This window comes from Anopheles stephensi, chromosome 3 (genome assembly GCF_013141755.1).
Source record: "Anopheles stephensi strain Indian chromosome 3, UCI_ANSTEP_V1.0, whole genome shotgun sequence".
Classification (NCBI taxonomy): Eukaryota; Metazoa; Arthropoda; class Insecta; order Diptera; family Culicidae; genus Anopheles; species Anopheles stephensi.
In genome coordinates, this window is record NC_050203.1 from 3,089,460 (window position 1) to 3,109,309 (window position 19,850).

General features: G+C 46.3%; 2 protein-coding genes across 2 annotated transcripts; both read right to left on the bottom strand.

Moving 5' to 3' along the window:
* Window positions 1–1,965: 1,965 nt before the first annotated feature.
* Window positions 1,966–7,822, bottom strand: LOC118509110 (clavesin-1-like). Its single transcript, XM_036049279.1, has 2 exons — window positions 7,421–7,822; window positions 1,966–3,750 (listed from the first exon to the last, which is right to left on the bottom strand). Coding segments are annotated over exons 1-2 (975 nt in total). The 5' UTR covers window positions 7,422–7,822; the 3' UTR covers window positions 1,966–2,776.
* Window positions 7,823–12,028: 4,206 nt separating this feature from the next.
* LOC118508838 (alpha-tocopherol transfer protein-like) lies at window positions 12,029–19,808 on the bottom strand. Its single transcript, XM_036048585.1, has 3 exons — window positions 19,482–19,808; window positions 14,036–14,787; window positions 12,029–12,954 (listed from the first exon to the last, which is right to left on the bottom strand). Exons 2-3 carry the CDS (start codon window positions 14,762–14,764, stop codon window positions 12,700–12,702), a joined length of 984 nt encoding a protein of 327 aa, XP_035904478.1. The 5' UTR covers window positions 14,765–14,787; window positions 19,482–19,808; the 3' UTR covers window positions 12,029–12,699.
* Window positions 19,809–19,850: the final 42 nt, after the last annotated feature.

A 19,850-nucleotide genomic window follows, 5' to 3' on the forward strand; every position in this document is an offset into this window, starting at 1 on the left:
ATCGGGGTTGTCGACTACGAGGTTGGCTCGATTAGTGCTGGGAGAAATATGGAAAACAGCTCACGTTTGGACCGTTTCGGTAGTGGAAAGTCGTGTACTTGCGACCCGCGACAATTTAGGCCCGGCCTGTTTAGGACCAATTATGATCGTGAATGTGAAAGAGATTTGTATCGGGAATCGTCGACCGATCGGATAACGATTTTGCGTCATTCGGAGTCTCTTGCAACTGAAACAAACCGATTATCTGCGGATCGGGTTGAATGGAGCTGCATGACGATGATGATCATGTGTGGAGCTCCGGTGTGGTGTGGACGATTCTCTCTGCCCATTGTTCAGAGTGGGTCAGCTTAAGCTACGGTCCACTTTTCGGAACACAGCCGAGCCCTTGTTAGGAGTGCGAGCTACATTATGCAGGTTGGAATGGATGCAAAATTCGCGATCGATTGATTAGGAGCATCCTCTCTGTGAATAATTGGACGAGGAGGTGGTTTTACAAATCTCGATCGGCTGATCAGCGTTTAACAGCTGGCAAGAAGATGAGATGCGGTTCCTTCACAGGAGGTTCCCACCGGGTGGTGGCTTAAGACAACCCTTCTTAAGATGATGATGCTGCAGTACGCAATGTGCGGCGGATGAGGCAATCACAATGGCACATGATGAATTGGAATGCGTTGTTTCCAGGCACCGGTGGGTATGTGTGTGGCGCTCGGTAGGACCAAATTAGCTGAAGGCCACACGATTGAGGGCGTAGTGGTGAAGTCTCCCGGGGTTAAAGGTTCACGTAATGAGCGACGTGCCAGTGCGATTCCTGTCATCAGTGGCTGAAGAAGAAATCTAAACGTGGGCGATTGATTGGTGGCGCTGTAATTGTAATGTTGTGCAAAAGATGAACTTTGTTGTGTGTATGTTTTCGTTTACCGTGGGATTGGTCTGCGGCTTTTCCCAGTTTTTCGAGGTTAATAATTATACAGTGTTTGATGTGTCATGCTGAGGTGTGTTTGTAAAATCAATACAAAGTTATAGAAGGCTACCGCCGGGTAGTTCCGTGCATTGTCTCCTGCGCACTTTGAATGCAATCTTATCCCTAACGACGATACCGATGCATCTTATCGGCTCGTGGGTTCTCCTAATCTTGCGGCGTTAAATTATCATCGCATTAAGGGAAGCAGCAGATGCGTTCCGAAGTCGGTTCGTTTCCTTTTCCACTATTCCGAGGCCAACAACCCGCTGATCTCTCACGATGCAAGACAAAATAATGGCCCACTGACCGATTTGGCGGTCAATGTCAAAACGGTGGTTTGCGTTCGTGAGTGAACCGAAAGAGAGTGGTCGCCGCAGTTGAGAGCTGCTGGGCGAGATGTTAAGCGGCGACTACACGTGCTGGGAAGCTGAACGGGAGTTGGGAATATATCAGAGAACTATGTAGAAAATTTAGTTGAGTTATGATTGCCGTAATAACGTTGCAATTGTATTGAGAAAAAATTCAATTGAGGGTAAGTTTTTTATATGAAAAATGTATTTTTCTTCAATGAGTCCTTCATCAAGTAATGGCATTTTATAACATCAAGTGAGTGTCGTTTTATAATAACTTAAAATTGAATTAACCCAGATAACTCAGTGTGCCTTGCATGAGCAAGACGTTTTCTTATATTATTCATCCATTTTTTGCGATAAATACTTACTGTACATTGACGGAAAATAAGGTCTAAGGCAGTATGAATCAGTTTAATAACTAAATAAATCGGAAACCTAAATAAGGCTACGATCGGTGTGTGAGATTGCTTCCTACACACTGTATTCAGATGGATTGCCTAGCTGTGAAACTTATTGCATACTTTTAGGCGCACATATACGATCAGCAGCTCGCATGCTTTATTTCGGTGGCCTCTAACACAATTTAAAATAAATTTTCTAATCGGTGTACTCTTTGAAGCGAATAACGAAGAACAAGAAACAAAACGACTCCTAAAAGGTTATAATTGAATATATTTGTGTCCAGTTGTGCTTACTTAGTAGCTAACGATTACAATTCATCTGTGTCAGCAGCGCGTGTTAGCTCTCTCCACCCCTGATCGCGACCTTTTCGTGCGAATTGTCCAATACTGCTATATTTCAGTGCATTTCTACTGAAACGGATCGTAACGCGTACAACAGAAAACAATAATTTAACCAACAACAATAACGCAACAAAGCACACAAGAAGCTCGATCACAGGCGAGATGTAAATGTTGGCCGTTGAAGTAACATTCCCTAACCTTAACACAGTTGCACGTGATAGCTGCGGAGCAGAATGCGGAACAAAACGAAGGAAATCAAACCGTCGATGAAGCAACTGTCCATCCGTCGTAAGGAAGGATGAGAAGAACGTATTAAGAAGTAACGCGACTCGTCCGCGCTTGCCCAATGCATCCATCCACAAGCTCTGTGCGAGATGAGGAAGTATTGGACCAGCGCAAACGGTCGACTGTTTTGGTAACTGTATTCCACCTTCCCGGCGTAGCGAGTGTCACTGTTTGTGTCGCCGCTCGGTTGCTTAAAAGTAATCGTTGAGGATTGACCGTGAGAACGGCCCTATTAAAGAGGGAGTTGGGGAACCTGTGCCCTGATGGAACACATAAACCTTCGAACAACATTTTACTAAAGCTTACTTATCTAACAAAGCGTCCCAAAGTATCGCCCCAAAGTATCGCCCCAAAGTATCGCCCCAAAGTATCGCTTGCCAAAGTATAGATACAGAAAGAGAGAGAGAGAGAGAGGGGGAGAAAGTCCTGAAATCTTAATCCACTTCCAGCTTGCGGAAGCTTCCGATGACGCCACTCGCAATGTCCGCATCCGTACTGTCAGCCCACGGGATCGTGCTCTTGTTGATCTCGATCTCCATCTCGTCCAGCGCGAGCACGATATCACGGCGCTCCTTGAGCTGCTTCTTGAACAGCGCGATACACTCCGCCATTGGCACGGTGCCACCGTACTCCTTGGGCAGCAGTTTCGGATTGATCTTCGTCTTCAGCTCGTCCCAGCCCCGATGCACGAAGACACGGTTGCGCAGCTTCTCGCTCAACACCGACAGGATGAACTCGGACAGCTTGTTCGCGAACGAGGGCAGGTTAACGAAGTGATTCTCCTTCTGACGCATCGGCAACGAGTTCTGCACGCAGTGCGCCAGATTGCGGATGTCCGTAAACGACCAAATGCCCAAAAATCCGATGTTTAGCTCCGAATCATCCGTCACGTGAATGTATCCCGAGATCTGTGACTCTTCCTCGTCTTGTAGCGCCTCCAGCACCATCGAGTGGATCTTGATCAGCTGAGCGGAAGTGAACCGGCTCGTGTCAAACTTCCCAGCATTGGAGAAGATGATCTTCCGGCCGAGCTCATCGCGCTCGGGCAGCGCGAACAGATATCCGCTATCGATGATCGCTTCCAGGTCGGGATCGTTAATGTCCAGCTTGAAGAACCAGTGCGGATAGACCTGTCTGATCGTGAGATACTTCTCCAACATCTCTGTCGCAGCCGGAATGGAGAACTTTTTCGTACGTAGGAATCTCAACAGGAACGGTGCATCCGTACGACACTTCTTGATCAGTGGATGTTTGGCGATCCATTCGCGGAACTGCTTCAGTGCATTCTCACGCATATCGTCATCTTCGCGCAGCTCATCCTGTGCCATAATTTTGAACTTGTCCGAAAGGTTGAAGTTGTACGGGGCATAGCTTTCGGGGGCCTTGCTGAGGTCGATTTTATCGGTCACTAAAAAGAGAGAGAGAGAGAGAGAGAGAGAGAGAGAGAGAGAGAGAGAGAGAGAGAGAGAGAGGTATAAGTACGTTGCGACAATATGTGAGGTTAATACGCAATCAATATGACGTAGTGTCAACCTTGAAATGAGCACTTTCTCCCAACATCAGCTTCTGTTTAGTGATGCAAGTTGACCACTCGCTACTTAACACTCCATTTAAAGCATCAAATTGATCGTTTCTGTTTACTAGCGCTCGTTTATGGTCAGGGTGAGGTTTATAATCGCATGACGGCGCTAATTATAGAATCATCGATCATACGTAACATCAAGAGCGCAGTAAGTTTGCATCCGTTATCAGACATGTCAGTGGACAACTCAAGAAAGAATTTGGACATGTGTATGCAACCATTTGCAATAATTATGGCGATTCGGGTAACCTTCGGCACCTAATATTGCCATCATAACTCAAAAGGTCACGACTTCCTTCTTGGATGCATAAAAAAACCCCTCCATACGCTGTAGAACATCGCAGTAGCCGCCAGCCGTGTGCATTTTTCGGTCATGGCAAGCTTGATCTACTTACACACCATTCGCTGAACCCTACAAATGTGGCGGAACCTCTCGAATGTGCACGATGCCGTATGCGTTTGACAAATTGACACACATCACCGTTGTTACGTCAGTAGTCGGTTGAGTCTGTGGCCCCGTGAGATAGCAAATCTGAACCGGTTTAGCTGGCGTAGGGAAAGTAGCACCTCAAGTGTCCGCGTGTTACGGTGAGCGTGGTGAATCTCGAGCCGTGACAGATAACAACCATTCGCAGACTAACGTTGAGTGAGGTTATGTGAGACCTGACAGAATATGAAACTTTCCTTTTTTCGGGCTGGGTTATTTCGGGAATCAATTGTTGTGACTTGCTAGATTGGCAGCGGTTTATGCTGGATCTGAGGATTCCTTTTTTAGGAGTAAGAGATGACTAATGCAGAGACTCATCCACAGTCACACACAACTATTACGATCTCAGACACAGTTGCACAATTCAAAAAGAAGGTCACACAGAAATACAAAAAAACAGCATGGCGCCCTGGAGGTTTTTTTTAACTAGCACAACTGATTACGGCACCAAATGTCATCAGTTGGAATGGAGTGTTTTTTTGCATATGCTGCCAGCAAAGCCCCGGTAGTAATTGAAATATTGTTTCTGCATGAGCAAGACGCTTCCACAATCAGTTATCCGCTTCAGTCACCCGGGAAAGTGAGTTTGATAAAAATCGCACTAATGACCGATTCGCCCACTCGATGAAGCCACAGCCACGTAAAACAATAACCGTTGCCTTACGCTTCGCTCGTCTAGCGTGGCCCAGCTGACTAATGGTCACCAGCTACCGGAATCGGAATAAAACCCGTGCGTTGTGTGTCGCTGGTAATTAAAGCAATGCTTTCTAAAAGTATGACGGTGTACGCAACACCGGGCGAAAAGAAAAACGACGCCATTATCACCACAGGAACAATGCCCCGTTACATAGGATTTGGAGGCATGTAAGGAAAGCTCGCCGACTGCAGCAGCAAATCCAACAACAGGCCAAACAAGGCCCTTACAATGGGAAGGAAGTGTTGTGTTGTCTTGCGACGTGATTAACATTTCATGCTGGATGTCTGACAGAAATTGAATTTCTTCCTGTGACTCAGCGACACGTGATCGCCGCAACAACAACAACGGAACGCATTTGTCTTCGCTGGTTGGAATTAGACAAAGGAAAAGGAAGGAACTGTTATTTTCTTTTAGCAAGTTGGGGAAACCACAATTAGCAAATATTCCTCTCAAAAACATGAAATTGCTGTTGAAGTTAGCAACGTCAGCGAATTATTGCTTTCCCCTTTGTGGAACAGTTTCCAAACTGGATCGAACTTTATGCTGCCGTTCCGTACACGCCTGCGATACGCGAAGCCAGGTTCAACAAACTCGCGATCGGAACTAACCTACATTCACGATCGGAGGTTCGTTTCTCTGTTGCCTTAGCGGTACGAGTTCTTGAAAGTGAGATCTCTTCCCTCGATCGAACGTGCGACGTTCCAGCTGTGTGTGTGAATGTCGAACACGGGTGCATCCATCCAAGGGTCAATGTGCAACCGCGCTCGTGATGCAGTTTTACCGTTTTCGATTTCCTTCCCGCTAGCTCAGGACCGGTTTTCGTATGGTTTTGGGATAGCGGAAAAAAACAGTTCAACAGTTCCTTAAAAATGCAAGCAAACGTGTCGTTCTCGGTTGGAAAACCGCCGCGGCATTTGTCCTGTTGATTTTCCCTGAAAACTCTTGCAGCATCTTGCAGCACCGTCGCGATCGCTCACAACGAAAAGAGAAAGTTTCTTCATCACGAGATCCCTTTTTTAGTTTTCGTAGTTGGCCCCCGACGTGCCTTTCGCCGCCGGCATCAGCTTCTACTTCTTCGCACGCGGTTCAGTTGAGTTCAGCTTGGGTCCCTTTTGTTTTTCGCTTTTTCCATCACCCAGCGCATAGCTTGCATAGTGCAGCGTGTAGTGGGGAAGAAGGCAGACCCGCTTTTTCGGGGTACTTTTTTTGGTAGCTTCGTTTCTGCTCTTAGCGATACGGCACACTACTTTTTCTCGGCCGAGTTTACTATTTCGGGGGAAGTTTGGGTTTTTTTTGCTTGCCTGTTTGCTAACCATCTTCAAAATTAGGCCATGCAGTCAAAAAAAAAAAGAACTAAAGCTCACAAGTATGGGCTAGGGGGTTTCTGCTCCATTAAATGAATTTTAAGTTTTTTTGTTACCGGAGTGGCCTAATGTGGAGATACCACCGACGATTTGCATGGAGAAGCGTATGAAGCGATGTAATTGCTCGAAATTATTTGGAGCGCGAGAGATGAATGATAGCTTCAATTTCCTCTAATAACTGTTCTGGTGGGAGCAGTTAAATATAGTTTAATGTGAGCTAGAGGAACATCGAGTGTATAGCCATTATAAAGTCGAATTTTTTGGACAAGTTCAACCTGAAAAGCATGATCAACCAACCATACAAAATCACGATAACACTGTACGCCCTTGTTTAGACGACGACCTCGACATTCGACGGCTAGCTGAAGCGATCTTGTTACGGATTTTTGTGACGTAGAATCTCCCCTTAACCTCACGACCAGCCTTGCTTATCCATTTATCGGTTTTCTGTTATCCGGTTTAAAATAGGCAAACGATCGAGGTGCGACACAAGTCAACGCGATCGGCCAAGTGTTTGCGATCGATAGGGAAATAGTTGAGCGTATTCCAACACCACACCCTACATTATACGGTACACGAGGTACGCGAAGACCATCACTACCGAGTTCAACGCTCAATGTCTAGGTGACACCGTCCGGGGACCCTTAACAACGGCCCGTGCCAGTTTCGCTCGAAAGGGTTTTATTTCACACCTCTTGAAAGCTTTGTATCACTCACGGTCTCAGTGCCCATGTGTGTTTGCATTAGCACAAAGGCTTCTATTTGACTACAGTACGTCTTAGCTGATGAATCTCAGGGACGCCTTCACTTTAGACGAATGAATTTTGCCACAAAATCCGGTTTTATCGATCGAACCAATCCCGTGACGTTTTTCGACTCTTATTTGACGTCACCCACAATCATCGACCCTTTTATTCCCCTTCGCTTCTTTTCTAATCGGTAACTCACTTTTTTACGTCAGTTCTGCTGCTAATCCGTGTAATTAACTCCAAAAACAGTATCCTTCCTATCTGCAGCGTTTTGGACGAGGTGTGCCTGTGTGCCTTGTGCTGTATAGTCGTCGGCTGTTGTCGTCGCGAGAAGGAAAGCCCAGCCTCCTTTGCACCTTATTTTTTGGGAGAAATTTAATCACCACACCGAAAATACACTCACAAACGCACACACACACACACACGAACGGACACTCCGGGAAAGGGGAACTCGAACGGGAGGGTGGTTCCAGATAGGGGGTGGCCCGGGCTTTTGGCTATGCGGGGTGGGACTTTTTTGGTGTTGGACGGCGGTGGTGCTGGTACAACACACTTCCGAATTCCGAGACGGATCAAAGCAGACTGTGACCGTGCGTGCTGGTTGAAGCGCCAGATACTGGTTGGCCATCTGGAGCCGGTCGTGTACCCGTTGAAGCTCCACCGTTATGAGGAGAGAGAGAAAGAGCGAGAGAGTGCGTGAAAGAGAGAGTGTGCTGAGAGAGATGGTAAGCAAGAGATGAAACGTGTCCGATTAAGACACACACCAACACAACGAAGCAGTGCTGATGCGATCGTTCGAAAAAACGGCGGTCTACGCATACATAAGTAAGCCAACGGCAACCGGTGCACGGGGTGGAAGCGCCGGTTGGGGCGCACGAGGCGAGGAAGAAACTTTCGCTACGCGGATTGCCATGCGTAGGTTTTTGAAATTGACGGTACAGACACGTGTTGGTTTTATTTTACAACGAAAAAAGGGAGTTACTTCGTTTTAGTTTATTCTCAAAAAAATTAAGATGACTTCAATGGAGGTTTCTCGTTTGCTTCATCGTTGAAGTCTTTCGTGTTCGAATTAATTGCAATAAACGTTGGGCTTAATTTCTTTTAGATTTAATATTTTTTAAATCTATCGACACCAAAGCAAAGTTTGTTGCTTCTTTATTCGTTGAAGTTTTTTCTTAGGTTTCGATTTTATTGTAATAAGAGTTGTGTATAATTCTTTTTTTTTATTCGTAAAGAACGGCCTGGCTGTATTGCTTAAAGCTAAATTACAAAAAATAGTACAATTCACGATAGTTTGAAGACATTTCCTTCTCCAAACCGTGAAAGGGCTCCTTATCACGGGTGAGCTCGGTTATAATTCATTATTTATTTTATTTAAAAAATATGTTCATGACTCCCAATTAAGGTTTCTCGCTTGCACCTGCGTTGAAGTCTTTCGTCCCCTCTATCACCGTGGTAATAAAATAAGCTTTTAATTGGTAAAAATGCAGCGAACAATTGCGTTGAAATTAAATAAATGATAAACACCCTGCGGGAAAATGGTTCCACTTGGGTGACTTTTCAGTCGGTTGAACGATTTTAAATCTAAAATACAATCAATAAATGCCGTACATTTGGAAAGCTAAACGTTGCTTAGAGTATTGCCTTAGTACCTGTGGGCGGAAAAGTAGGAAACAGTAAATTATAACCTTATCGGGTTCGAACCGAAGCTAATGAAGTAAAAATCCCAAGTTGCCCTTCTCACCGAGTGGAGGCCGTTCAAGGCGGAGCCCATTTTCTTTCCGACCAGCCAAAGCAAAACCCGGTACGATACTATTTTTCCGGTGCTCTCTTTTGTTTTGTCCGTTCGTGGAGCGGTGCCAGCGAAAGTACTAGCAAGATCATGGTAAAGGTTAAGGACCTTAACCTAAATTGGGAGCTTGAGGAAGTCGTGGTGCGTCGTGTAGCTGGTGCAAATCAACGAATCTCCCTTTCCAATTGGGTGGATTGAGCAGCATGGCCCCTAGCACTAGGGAGGGAAAAGTCTCCACAAACTGCAATCGGCCAGGGGGAAAACTGGTCCCCCTTGCACGCAATGCGAGTGGGTCGTTGAACGTGCGAAAGTTGCGTCGTTCGCCAAAGGAAAGGAAATGACGGAAAAAGAACCGTTCCGACCGCATCATCCAATCGACTTGGTTCGCCCAAGTGTACCGGTATCTTCGTACGCACTTGCAAAACGGAAAAGGGCCTCCCCGTAAGCCCTGCGTTTGCATGTGTGCGTACGTATGTGGCGTGTGGTGCAATTTTCTTCCCTTGCAAACTCGCTCTTCGTGGGTTGGGAAATTTCACTTTCGTTTCGCAAGGGCGACGTGTTTGCGGTTGATGGAGGTTCCGCACAGTGATCCTCTCACTTTCGAACGGAGAGCGGACTCTAGCTTGTCCAGTTAGACCGAGCTTGATGTGGAGCGTTGGGAGATGAGAAAAAAGAAACCAGTTTTTTGTGTACTTGCCGTGCGGTGCGGTGATGGTTCTTAAGCGCTTTTTTTTTGTGGGCAGATATGCCCGTCTGCTAATCAACTAATCTATGGCGTGTTTTTGCTGTTACTATCTAGGAAATTAACGAATCATCAGAAACGATTGAAAAATAATGGAAGTTCATGAAAAAGGGTCATTTGGGGTGGGCAAGAAGTTTAATTGAGGAAGTGACGTCTGTGTTGGCCGTAGTCTATTTACAAATGACTGTAATAAAGGTTGAGATTTGTTTTTTGTAAACGTATAATATGCTTTCCATCATTGCAACATGAAGATGAATTATACAAAACAAATAATTATGATCACTTGAATTAGTGCGATCAGAATGACTGCTTGTGATGTAAGATCAGTGTTTGTTAAGCAAGTGAAGTCAATTATTAGAAAGTTGGTTTGTGTTATATTATTAGAAGCCTTTCAAGCCCTTTAAGCCACTCCACAAGGAGATATATGAATAGTGCCTATTAAATTAATTCCAACATAATTGAAGATGATTATAGATTCGATTTTACTACTTATCTGTCGTAAATCAACTACAAATTTAATTTAAGTACTCGAATTATTGTCTGTGCTTGTGTACCTTATTTTGCTGAGCATGTTTTAAATATTTAACTGCAAACTGCATTAAAATAATTAGTACAAGAACTTACTCGTCGACCCAACTACTACTTGCGATGTTTCGATGTTTTTGATCGGCTTCGCACGGTGAGATGCTGTGCGGTCATATTGATTCGATGTTTTTATTTAAATAATTTAAATTCAAATGGAAACATTGAAAGTTGACAGATTTCTAACGTTTTTTAATCAATTAATTTTAATAATTTTTTATTGAAAAATTCCTAAGCTTCTTTACGATACAGATTAAAGAGCAGATACATGATGATCCTTATTTCAGGTTTTATAAACTATTATTACTACTTCTACTATTATTTCTATTGAATTCTCTTTCTTCAGGTGTTATGTTTCTTCAATTTAGTTTCATGCTTTTAAATTGCTTGGTCTGCCAGAACAGCTTAGCAGTTTCTAATGGGTGGCTTCATACGAATTGCCCCACTTTCATCTCATCTAGTCAATTAGTGAATGCACCCAGCGTTCTGGAGAAAATCCAGGTTGAGGCAAACCTCACCAAATCACCCCACGTTGCACCGGACGTGCCATTCGATAGTGTTGTGTGGCGCTTACCACGTTAAAGCCTCATGCTCAGAACTCACTCGGGCAATTTCCATTTTTTGCTTGCGATGAGATTAGAACGAACGCATACGAACCGACTGCGCTGACGGTGGTGCAGTGCAAAAGGGCGTATGTGAATAACCCCAATCGGAGTCATCGCGCATAGCGTTGGCCATGGCTTGGAAAATGACCAAACACCACCGGACCACTAACCATGCAAACCTGTTTGGTGGCTTTTCACCCGCGCTTGATCCGCTACGATCAAATAAGGTGACGCACACAGACACACACACACACATTCGCACAGACGATCAGGGTGGACATGTTTTCACATCGCCGTTTTGGAGACCAACGTGCTACCGTTTCGTGGACGGTGTGGGGAGACCGCCACCAATTTGGGTGGGTTTTTTGTTTTGGCTTGTCTGTTTTTTTTTCTTCTTATTCTGCAATGTCCTCGTCCCCCAGGCGATCTAAGGTTACGCGAGTTAAGGTTGCTCGCGGAATCGGCCGGATCGATAACGTTTTGTCGGCCCATGGGCGGACGGTCCAGGCAGGTGACCTTCTTCGCGCGAGTTCATTAAAGACGGCGTAAGATCAACCGAAACACATGCACCAGGTCTCGGAAGGTAATTTGATGGATGTCACATGTTCAGGAAGTCGATAAAAGCGAACGAGCTCCTAAATCTCTCTTACCGCACCGACGATCGTTCGAAGTGATCGTGGATTGCATAATGCAGAGAAGCAGCGTTCATTTTCCACTGTACGCTTTTCACTCGTGGATCGTAGAGAAACGCTTTTATTGGTGGTGAGAAAACAGATGCTGCCTGTGTGTGTATATAGCGTGCAAGCTAGTGTGCCTGTTTTATGATCGCCTCTTGTGTACGTGTACTTCGCGTGTACTTACCCGTTTCCTTATCAGTACACTGTACCACCGGCCCGGTACAAGAGTTTCCCTTTATTGGGTAGCTTGAAAAAGCCTCCCACCATCCTAAGTGGCCATTTTCTTTCTTTCTTCTTTCTCAAACGAGGTGGAAAGCGAAAGAAGTTGTCAACCATAAGTAGTCGTAACTCTTTCGCCCTCTCTCTCTCTCTCTCTCTCTCTCTCTTTCTCTCTCTGTAGGCGCGCGTGTGTTGGGTTAGTGTTGTTTCTTTTTCTTGTTCACCATCCACTTTATTCGTAGTTCGATTATGATTTAATGTAACGTACATCTTTCTGTCCCGCTGCACCACAGTTACGCGTGCTCCGTTGATAGCAATTAGGATTGTTGCGCCGTTACGCAATCGCCATCAAACTAGCAGCGGCTCGCGAGTCTTTGAAGCCGTTGCATGTGACAAAAAACTATGTGTCCCGCAAACCGACCCGATGCGAACGATTGGACAACACGCAGCAAATGATCGCTTAACGCGAACGTGAAATAATAAAACAAAATCACAGTTTTAGAGTTGGAGTAAAGTGCGGAAATTGGAGCGTACTGAAGCGGTTTCACTAGTGAGTTCCTTTTGCTGGTGCCTGGTTTGCGTAACATCTCCCTTCCCAGAGATCGCACGCCGAACCCGTCGCTTAAGGACGTCCGGTAGTAGGGTGATGCACGAGTCGAATAATCAAATCTGAAGCAATTCATTCATTCACGCGATTAGATATGTATCGTCTGTCCGTCCATATATATATATACCACCCATAGTGTACCCATATCAATCATGTGTCTGTTTCGTCTTATCCACTAGTAGAAGCATAGATGTAGCAATGGGGAAATATAATACATTCTTCTTAGAACCTATAGTCACGTCGTCGACGTCCGCCTAATCGACCTCCAGCTTACGGAAGCTACCGATCATCCCAGCCTCCAGATCCCGACGGCACGAGTCCGCACAGTGTCCCGGGACCTTTGACAGCTCGATGCACATATCATCCATTGCCAGCAGCTGGGCACGCTTTCGACGGCAGCGTTCCTTAAACTGTGCGATCATGTCCGCCATCGGCATGGTGCCACCGTACTCCTTGGGTAGAATCTTGCGATTTATCTTTCCGGCAAAGTCCTCCACGGTGCGGAACAGCTAGGCAGGAAAGGAGAAGCGAGATATGGTTAATGAGATTTAAAATGCAAAACATTAATCCTCCTTCTCTCGAAAAAGTTTAACAGAGGCGTGTTGCAGCCGACGAAGGCTGTGTGGTTCTGATCGTCCGATCGGCTCTTCTGCCGTGAGATGGCCAAATCTTGAAGGGGGCAAAATCTTCGAATCCAAAGAAAACCACCCGTCCAGCTGCGGCTGGTGATAGTGACCTTGGTGGAAGACCGGTATCGCGCGATCGTGGAGATTTTCCCTCTGACCTTACTGTCCAATTCAGCGAGAGGCTTGTCGGAGACAAAATGTCTTCGCCGAGGCATAAACCGGTTAAAGACACCGACAGCGCAACATTTTGCAACGACGCCATTGGTCTGATTGTTACGGTCTTGTGTGTTGCGAGCGTCTCCGCTAGACGTCTCTCCTTCGATCGAGGATCCTCTGACGAAAGATGGTTCTCATATGAATGGTATCACGTTCGATGATCATCGTCTACCACTAAGAATGTCCTCTTATTCTTAAGCTTTTCTTTTGTTCTTTGACACAACGATGTTACATAAAGGTGGTCTTCTGGGTCCACATTAGAACCGATGAACTATTTTCGGTATCTTAGAGCAGGATAAGCTAATTTTGGACTATGCAAAACGTTATAGATTAAATTTTGATCGAATATTATGTACAAGATAACTACTATGCTTTAGATAAACATATTTGGGAAAGATCCTTTCGAAAAGATGGTTTAAATTTTCTTCCTGAAGAAGGCCACAATTTACGGAAAGTCCTGACAGAAAGAAGAGTTTGATATCCATTTGACGTGAAATCCTAGCCTCCTTAATGGGGAACGTAAACTATTAAAACACCTGCAAGTTCTTGTTTTATCCGGTTCTCTCGGTTGCTACGCTCACAAGATGCCATTAAAATTGATTGATTATCTGATACTGAGACATCGACTAGGACTTTCCTGGTAAAGTTCCTGGCACCTGGAATTCCTCGTCAGTTTGTGCAAAAGTTGGAGTGTTAAGTCTTCTGTTCCAGTTGGCGTCCTCCATCTCCCACAATCCCCCTTACTTACGTTGATTCGCTTGCGCAGCTTATCACTCAGCAGCGATACGCAGAACTCGAGCAGCGTGGCAGCCGTCGACGGTAGACCGATCAGATTAAATCCATTGATACGATTGGGCAGCCCGTTCTGTATGCAGTCAGCCACCTTCTTGATGTCCACCAGCGACCACATGCCCATCAGCTTCATCGACAGCTCGCGCTCGTCCACACAGTGCACATAGCCACAGATCTGCGACTGCTCGTCATCGGCCAGCACCTCCTGCACGAGGAAGTGAACCCTCGCCAGCAGGGCCGAAGACACGCGGCTCAGATCAAGATTTCCCGCCACCGACAGTATCACCTGCCGTCCATGATCATCACGCTCGGGCAGCGGCACAATGTACCCTCCGTCGATGATCGCCTCAATTTCCGGATCCTCAATGTCCAATCGATGGAACCAGGCCGGGTTGGCCTGGCGCACCGTTAGATACTTCTCCAGCATGGCGCACGCCTGCGGGATCGAGTACTTCTTGGTGCGGAGAAACCGGAGCAGAAACAGTGCGTCGGTGCGGCAACGCTTGATGTGCGGACTCTTGGCGATGAACTCTCGCATCTGCGCCAACCCTTGCGTTCGCAGATGTTCGTCCTCGCGCAGCTCCGACTTGGCCGTCTTACGCAGCTTGTCCGTTAGCGTCCAGGTGTACTGCTGGTAGCTGGCCGGGCTGGCACAGTTGCTGTAGACCGACGTGTCGCTATCCATTGCGCTGTCGGTTGTGCGGTTTTCTGTTGGGGAAGAAATGATCGATTGAGTGCGGAGTTGAATGAGTGTGGAGTCGGCTATTAATAAATCGTAGTTTGGCCAGGCGATCGTAAACTTTCTCGCTCCAATAGACCTTGAAAAGGGAGGTTTCGATTAAACAAACGGCACCATCCAACATGGTGGACCATGTGGTATTGTGATGCTATGCTCAGATTGCCGACAGACGCCAAGAATCAATATTGAACCGAGTGTGCGCCGTACAGTATGCAATCAAAAGCATCCTGGCGCTATTTGCTGAAGAACCACTTCTGTATCAATACTTTGAAATGCATTGCGATCTCCTCCATTTACAGTTAAATATTGAATCGTACTGAAGGTAATCGGTAGTTTATGGTGTTTGTTGCCAGCATCGATTGCAAAATGAAGTCACTCAATGTGACACCATATTCCCCTTCGCCTTATTGCATTGTGTGCGGGTATTGAATGGAAGAGTGTTGTGCTTACATTAGCTTCCTCCAAGAAGTGTGTCAGGAGTTGACTGCGCTATCCACTTAAAGCAAGCGAAAGTACTTATCCACCACGACACTGATTGAGCGGAAGAAGTTAACAGAGCGCCGATAAATTCTTCCTGGTTTATGCTTCGGCACAAACAATACACGCCCTTTTCTGCTTGGTGCCGGCATCAAAGTCTTCCTTAGGCTAATGGCGATGCTACTTTGTGACGAGCGTACCGGCTGATCATGGTGGTTCCAATCGGCAGAGGAATCCGTCCGTCTCGGTCCGCACGCACATGAACTTGACCTCGACTACGCTCAAGTTGGTTTGGACAAGGTCGGTCCGTTAGGCAAAAGCGGATGGCCTTGAAACCATCCGGACATTTTTTTTTCTCTCTTGTGTCGGAGAGTGCCTATTGATATCCAAATACCCTTTCGATAATGAGGTGTATTGTAATGCAACAGTTGAAAATGTGGACAAAAAAATGTGCGAGAGAAGCTAATAACAAGGAATACTTTTTATTTACTGGTTTTTTATACAGTAGATGTCATAAGTTTTTTTGTACATATTCTTAGAGAACTTCAGATTTTCAGACAAAATCTAGAATTATAATAATTCTACACCGACGGACTCAAGTATCGGTATTCTTCCTTTAAATTTTAAACTACTCCACTTGAAAAGAATTTCACCACAGCAGATCGAATTTTATGAGCATTCCACAGCACTGTGTGTGTCAAAATAAAATAATTCCGCATTCCACTCAGGCATGTGTTTTCGACTGTGAGCCAAATAAAACCCATTTATAGCGTATTATTGCTACGCATCGGATTATAGCGAGCGAACCCACTGGCTGTCCCCCGCATTGCTGGTCCTCATGCCAGACGAATGCTTTTACATTTTACCTCCCAATCCGCAGCATATTCATCAGCTAATCTCGGCACGCATCGACTCATTACCAAACACGGGAACCTCCCAACTCAGCTCATGCTGGTGGAATTCCATTAAGCACTCACTGCTGCTGCTGCAATTCATGTGTGTCACAGGCCACAAATTCCGTGCCAATTCCGGTGACGGTGTCTTCACCGTGAAAGGAAAAGCCGTGCCGCGTGGTCGCTCCCGAAATAGGAAAAACGAGCTCTTGATGAGTTGACGAGTTCCAGAGCTTCCGGCCAGAATGCTTAATCACGATCGTTCACCACGCCGATCGCTCCGATCGATCCACCGAAGAGGCAGAGGGAAAGACGAGCCAGGAATGGCTAATTAATCTCAAGCGCATTAATTTCTTGTGTCTCAGGAAGCGGCTGCCAAATCTTGGCGTGGTTCTTTGTATCGGGAGATACGCACACACACACACCTTCCTATAGAGTTCACGAAAAACAAAACCGACCAAACACACCCCCATCGCAGTGGTAAATCATCCGAGTAAATAGTCTATTTTTACCGCCATCGCCATCGCACCGGAAGAGAATTTATCTGCTCCAGTTCCTCCGACAAAAGCGCAACAACAACGCTTTTGTGGCCTATTTATGTACGTAAACCACTCCGTCCGGTACTCCGGGGGAAAAAATATGTAACCAGCAGCCGTGTGACGTATGGCCAAAGGTCACTTGAGAATTCCCCAGTGTACAGGTGGAGTACGTGCTCAAGATGGTCTGCGATGTACAGGGAGCCGTGAGTAACGATCGGAATTCGGCACCAAATGGATTATATTACCGATTGGTTTGTGAAGAAAGTGCTGCATCGCAATTACGCAGCCATGTTTATCTGCTTGAGTTTAGGACTCCTGCAATGTTAGTATAATACATCAACACTTCATGAGAGACGAAAAATGACGAAAAAGGTCGGGTTGTTTTCAAATTGTCTTGAATTTGCTATGGTCCAATCACTCAAGAATGAAGTAATCAAGCGTAAAATTGTATTACCACATGGCTGACGCTGGTTTCTGACGCGAATGGCGGGGATATCCACCTAGTAAGCATGTATGAGATTTTCAATTTACAATCAATAGGATTCATTTGAAGAACGGCTCTCTTAATTTCCTTTGCTTCGTTTGTTTTTTGGTCTAACAAAAGTTGATTGTTTTAATAAGCGATCCACCGGATATTTTGACGACGAAATATTGCATGACGTTAGCACACCAATACACACGCCCCATCTGTATAAGGTCGCAGATTTTGCTCCATCACCGCAGGATGTATCCAGGGTCTTAGTGGTGAGCAGGTTCGCGAGATCGGTCAGTACCTTTCATGCCGGGGTCAGGGGGGGGCTCTCGATTGCGAAGTAGCTATGACTACTATTGGGCTGTGATCCGCAACGAATTGCACCGCTTTTGATGGACAAAATGAGATGACGATGAGTTGTCAAAAAATTGCATCCTTTCTTTGTGATGTGGAACAGGTGGAAATTCAATCCGATCGCCAACGGTCGAGTGTGTGAAGATGAAGGTAACCGAGCTAGAGAAGGGAGCAGTTTAGTACTATCTGTAACTTTCCTAAACCTTGTAGAATTGATTTCTAATCCAATGTGACTCGTGAGCGGGGTTGGAAGACAAAATTATAGCAAATAGAGTGTTGGTGCTATAAAGGTTGAAAGGGAGTATAACATGCTTGGAATGTAAAGGAAAAATACTTTTCCGAACACCACTAAAGAATCATTATGTTACATTTAGAATAAAATGAGATTTCTTGTCAGCTGTTTCGGTGCTGGTTATCATCACCCAGCGATGGTCGATTTACTGCTAGAAGATAATTAAAACGATCCTCCTGGAACGCATTATGACGTACGGCGTGCCATGACAAAATGTTTGGAATGGTGCGCTCTTAAAATAAAAATTCCATACTTTCGCCCCCCGGGGCCCGTAAACAGGCGGACGGGCGGTCCATAAATATGATGCTGCATCGTCCGCAAAACACCTGCCAAACGCGAATGGTGAATATCTGTCCCCCTTGGTGGAGGATGGATTCCATTAAAGGGTGTCGTTGGGTGGATTGTTCCTCCGCCCGTTCGTGAAATATGTCGTGAACCAGGAACCGAACCAGAGTGGATAACACTCCGCGTTCAGTTTCTGTGGAATCGAGAAGCAATGATAAATGGCCCGGTTATTAGTGGGTTGACTCAGGCGGGTGGACGATCTGCGTCGGGCGATCTGCGTCGAGGGTGATTTATCAAGCTTTTGGTGTGTCAGACAGACGCTTAGCACACCGTTTAACGAAAAGCAGATGTTACGGCTCTTCTGGCGAGGCGTAGAACCTCACCTCAGACATCCCGTCGCCTGTGGTCGAACCTCAACTCGCCGAACTGAACATCAAGAACTGGATAGGGCGAGTTTCTTGAACCTGCCTACACACAGCCTGGCTGACTGACCCCATAGACGGCTAGTCGGCTAGTAGTGTTGTTTGAAGTTATGCAATCGATCGCGACTAGCCGTAGCCGCTCAATGAAGCGGACGAGAGGTGCACATACCAACCTCCAACAAAGAAGCAGACCGTTGGACACACACACACATACGCACCCTACTGCACCCAGTTCCTTCCTTTCCTAACTCTCGATCCTACCTCACTGCGCTATGCACACATACGTCTGGTCGAGTGAAAGGCGCTCCCCGTGGAGAGGGATTCGGCCTTTGGGTAATAGTATCAATCGGGTGTATAAAAACAAAATAAAGCACCCCGCTTTCCCCTTCCCTTTCTCACGGGTCGGAGGGAGAACGGGTCGGAGAGGTTGGGTGGACTAATCGGGTTGCACCACCCGCGTGTGCTCGGGGGTAGTGGTATGTGACCGACGGACGCACCGATCGATCGGGGCAGTAAAGCAAGCCAAACATACCCAAGAAACCAACCGTGAAGCCGTGAATTGCTACCATACTAAAGGTTTGCCAATCATTAGGAGCCGTTTTGCTTTATGCCTTTACCATGCACTCTAATGATGACCAACCGAATGGTGTGCTTGCGAGTGCAACACATTTCACTCGGCTGCTAGGCCGATCGGATGTCAAAAGGTCGTAACTAACGGCCCCCTGCCCAAGTCTCCTTGGACGATAGCCTAATGAGTCTGCATCCTTAGCACGCGTAAAAGGTCACACCAAACATCGTTAGGTGACCGATGCGCTAACAGGCGACGCTGAGATGTTTATCCCCGAAAAGACCCCAGAGACTAGGAAGAGCAGAGTCGTAAAAAAAGTCCTCACACACACACACACACACTGTTTGCAATTTGCACTCACTTTTCGCTCGGAAGATTTTAACCTGGGGTAGCTGCTGTCACGCGTAATCCTTGCCAGGAATGGTGTCCAGTGGCCTCGATGACGCCTCGAAAGTGGTGCGCGTCTTAAAAGATCACCAGAGCCACACGTTACGTAGCACTGCTCTGTGACAAACTAAACTTTCAACGCAACACACACACGAGCACACACACTCACGATGTTCGAGGGTCACTTTTGCACCGCAGCCGTCGCAAGGTACGGCGGGCAAACTCGGGAGCAAACTTGTTGGGAGTTCGCGCTGATCACAACCGATCGGTACCGTGGTCAACGCAGGAATTAACGCTCGATGGGCCAGATCTTGCCGGCAAAGTCGAACCAAGCGGTTCGAGC

Coding starts and splice junctions, on each gene's coding strand:
- LOC118508838 (XM_036048585.1), bottom strand. CDS start 14,764: ATGGATAGCGACACGTCGGTCTACAGCAACTGTGCCAGCCCGGCCAGC. Junction 12,955..14,035: donor AGCTGCGCAAGCGAATCAAC/GTAAGTAAGGGG, acceptor TTTCCTGCCTAG/CTGTTCCGCACCGTGGAGGA.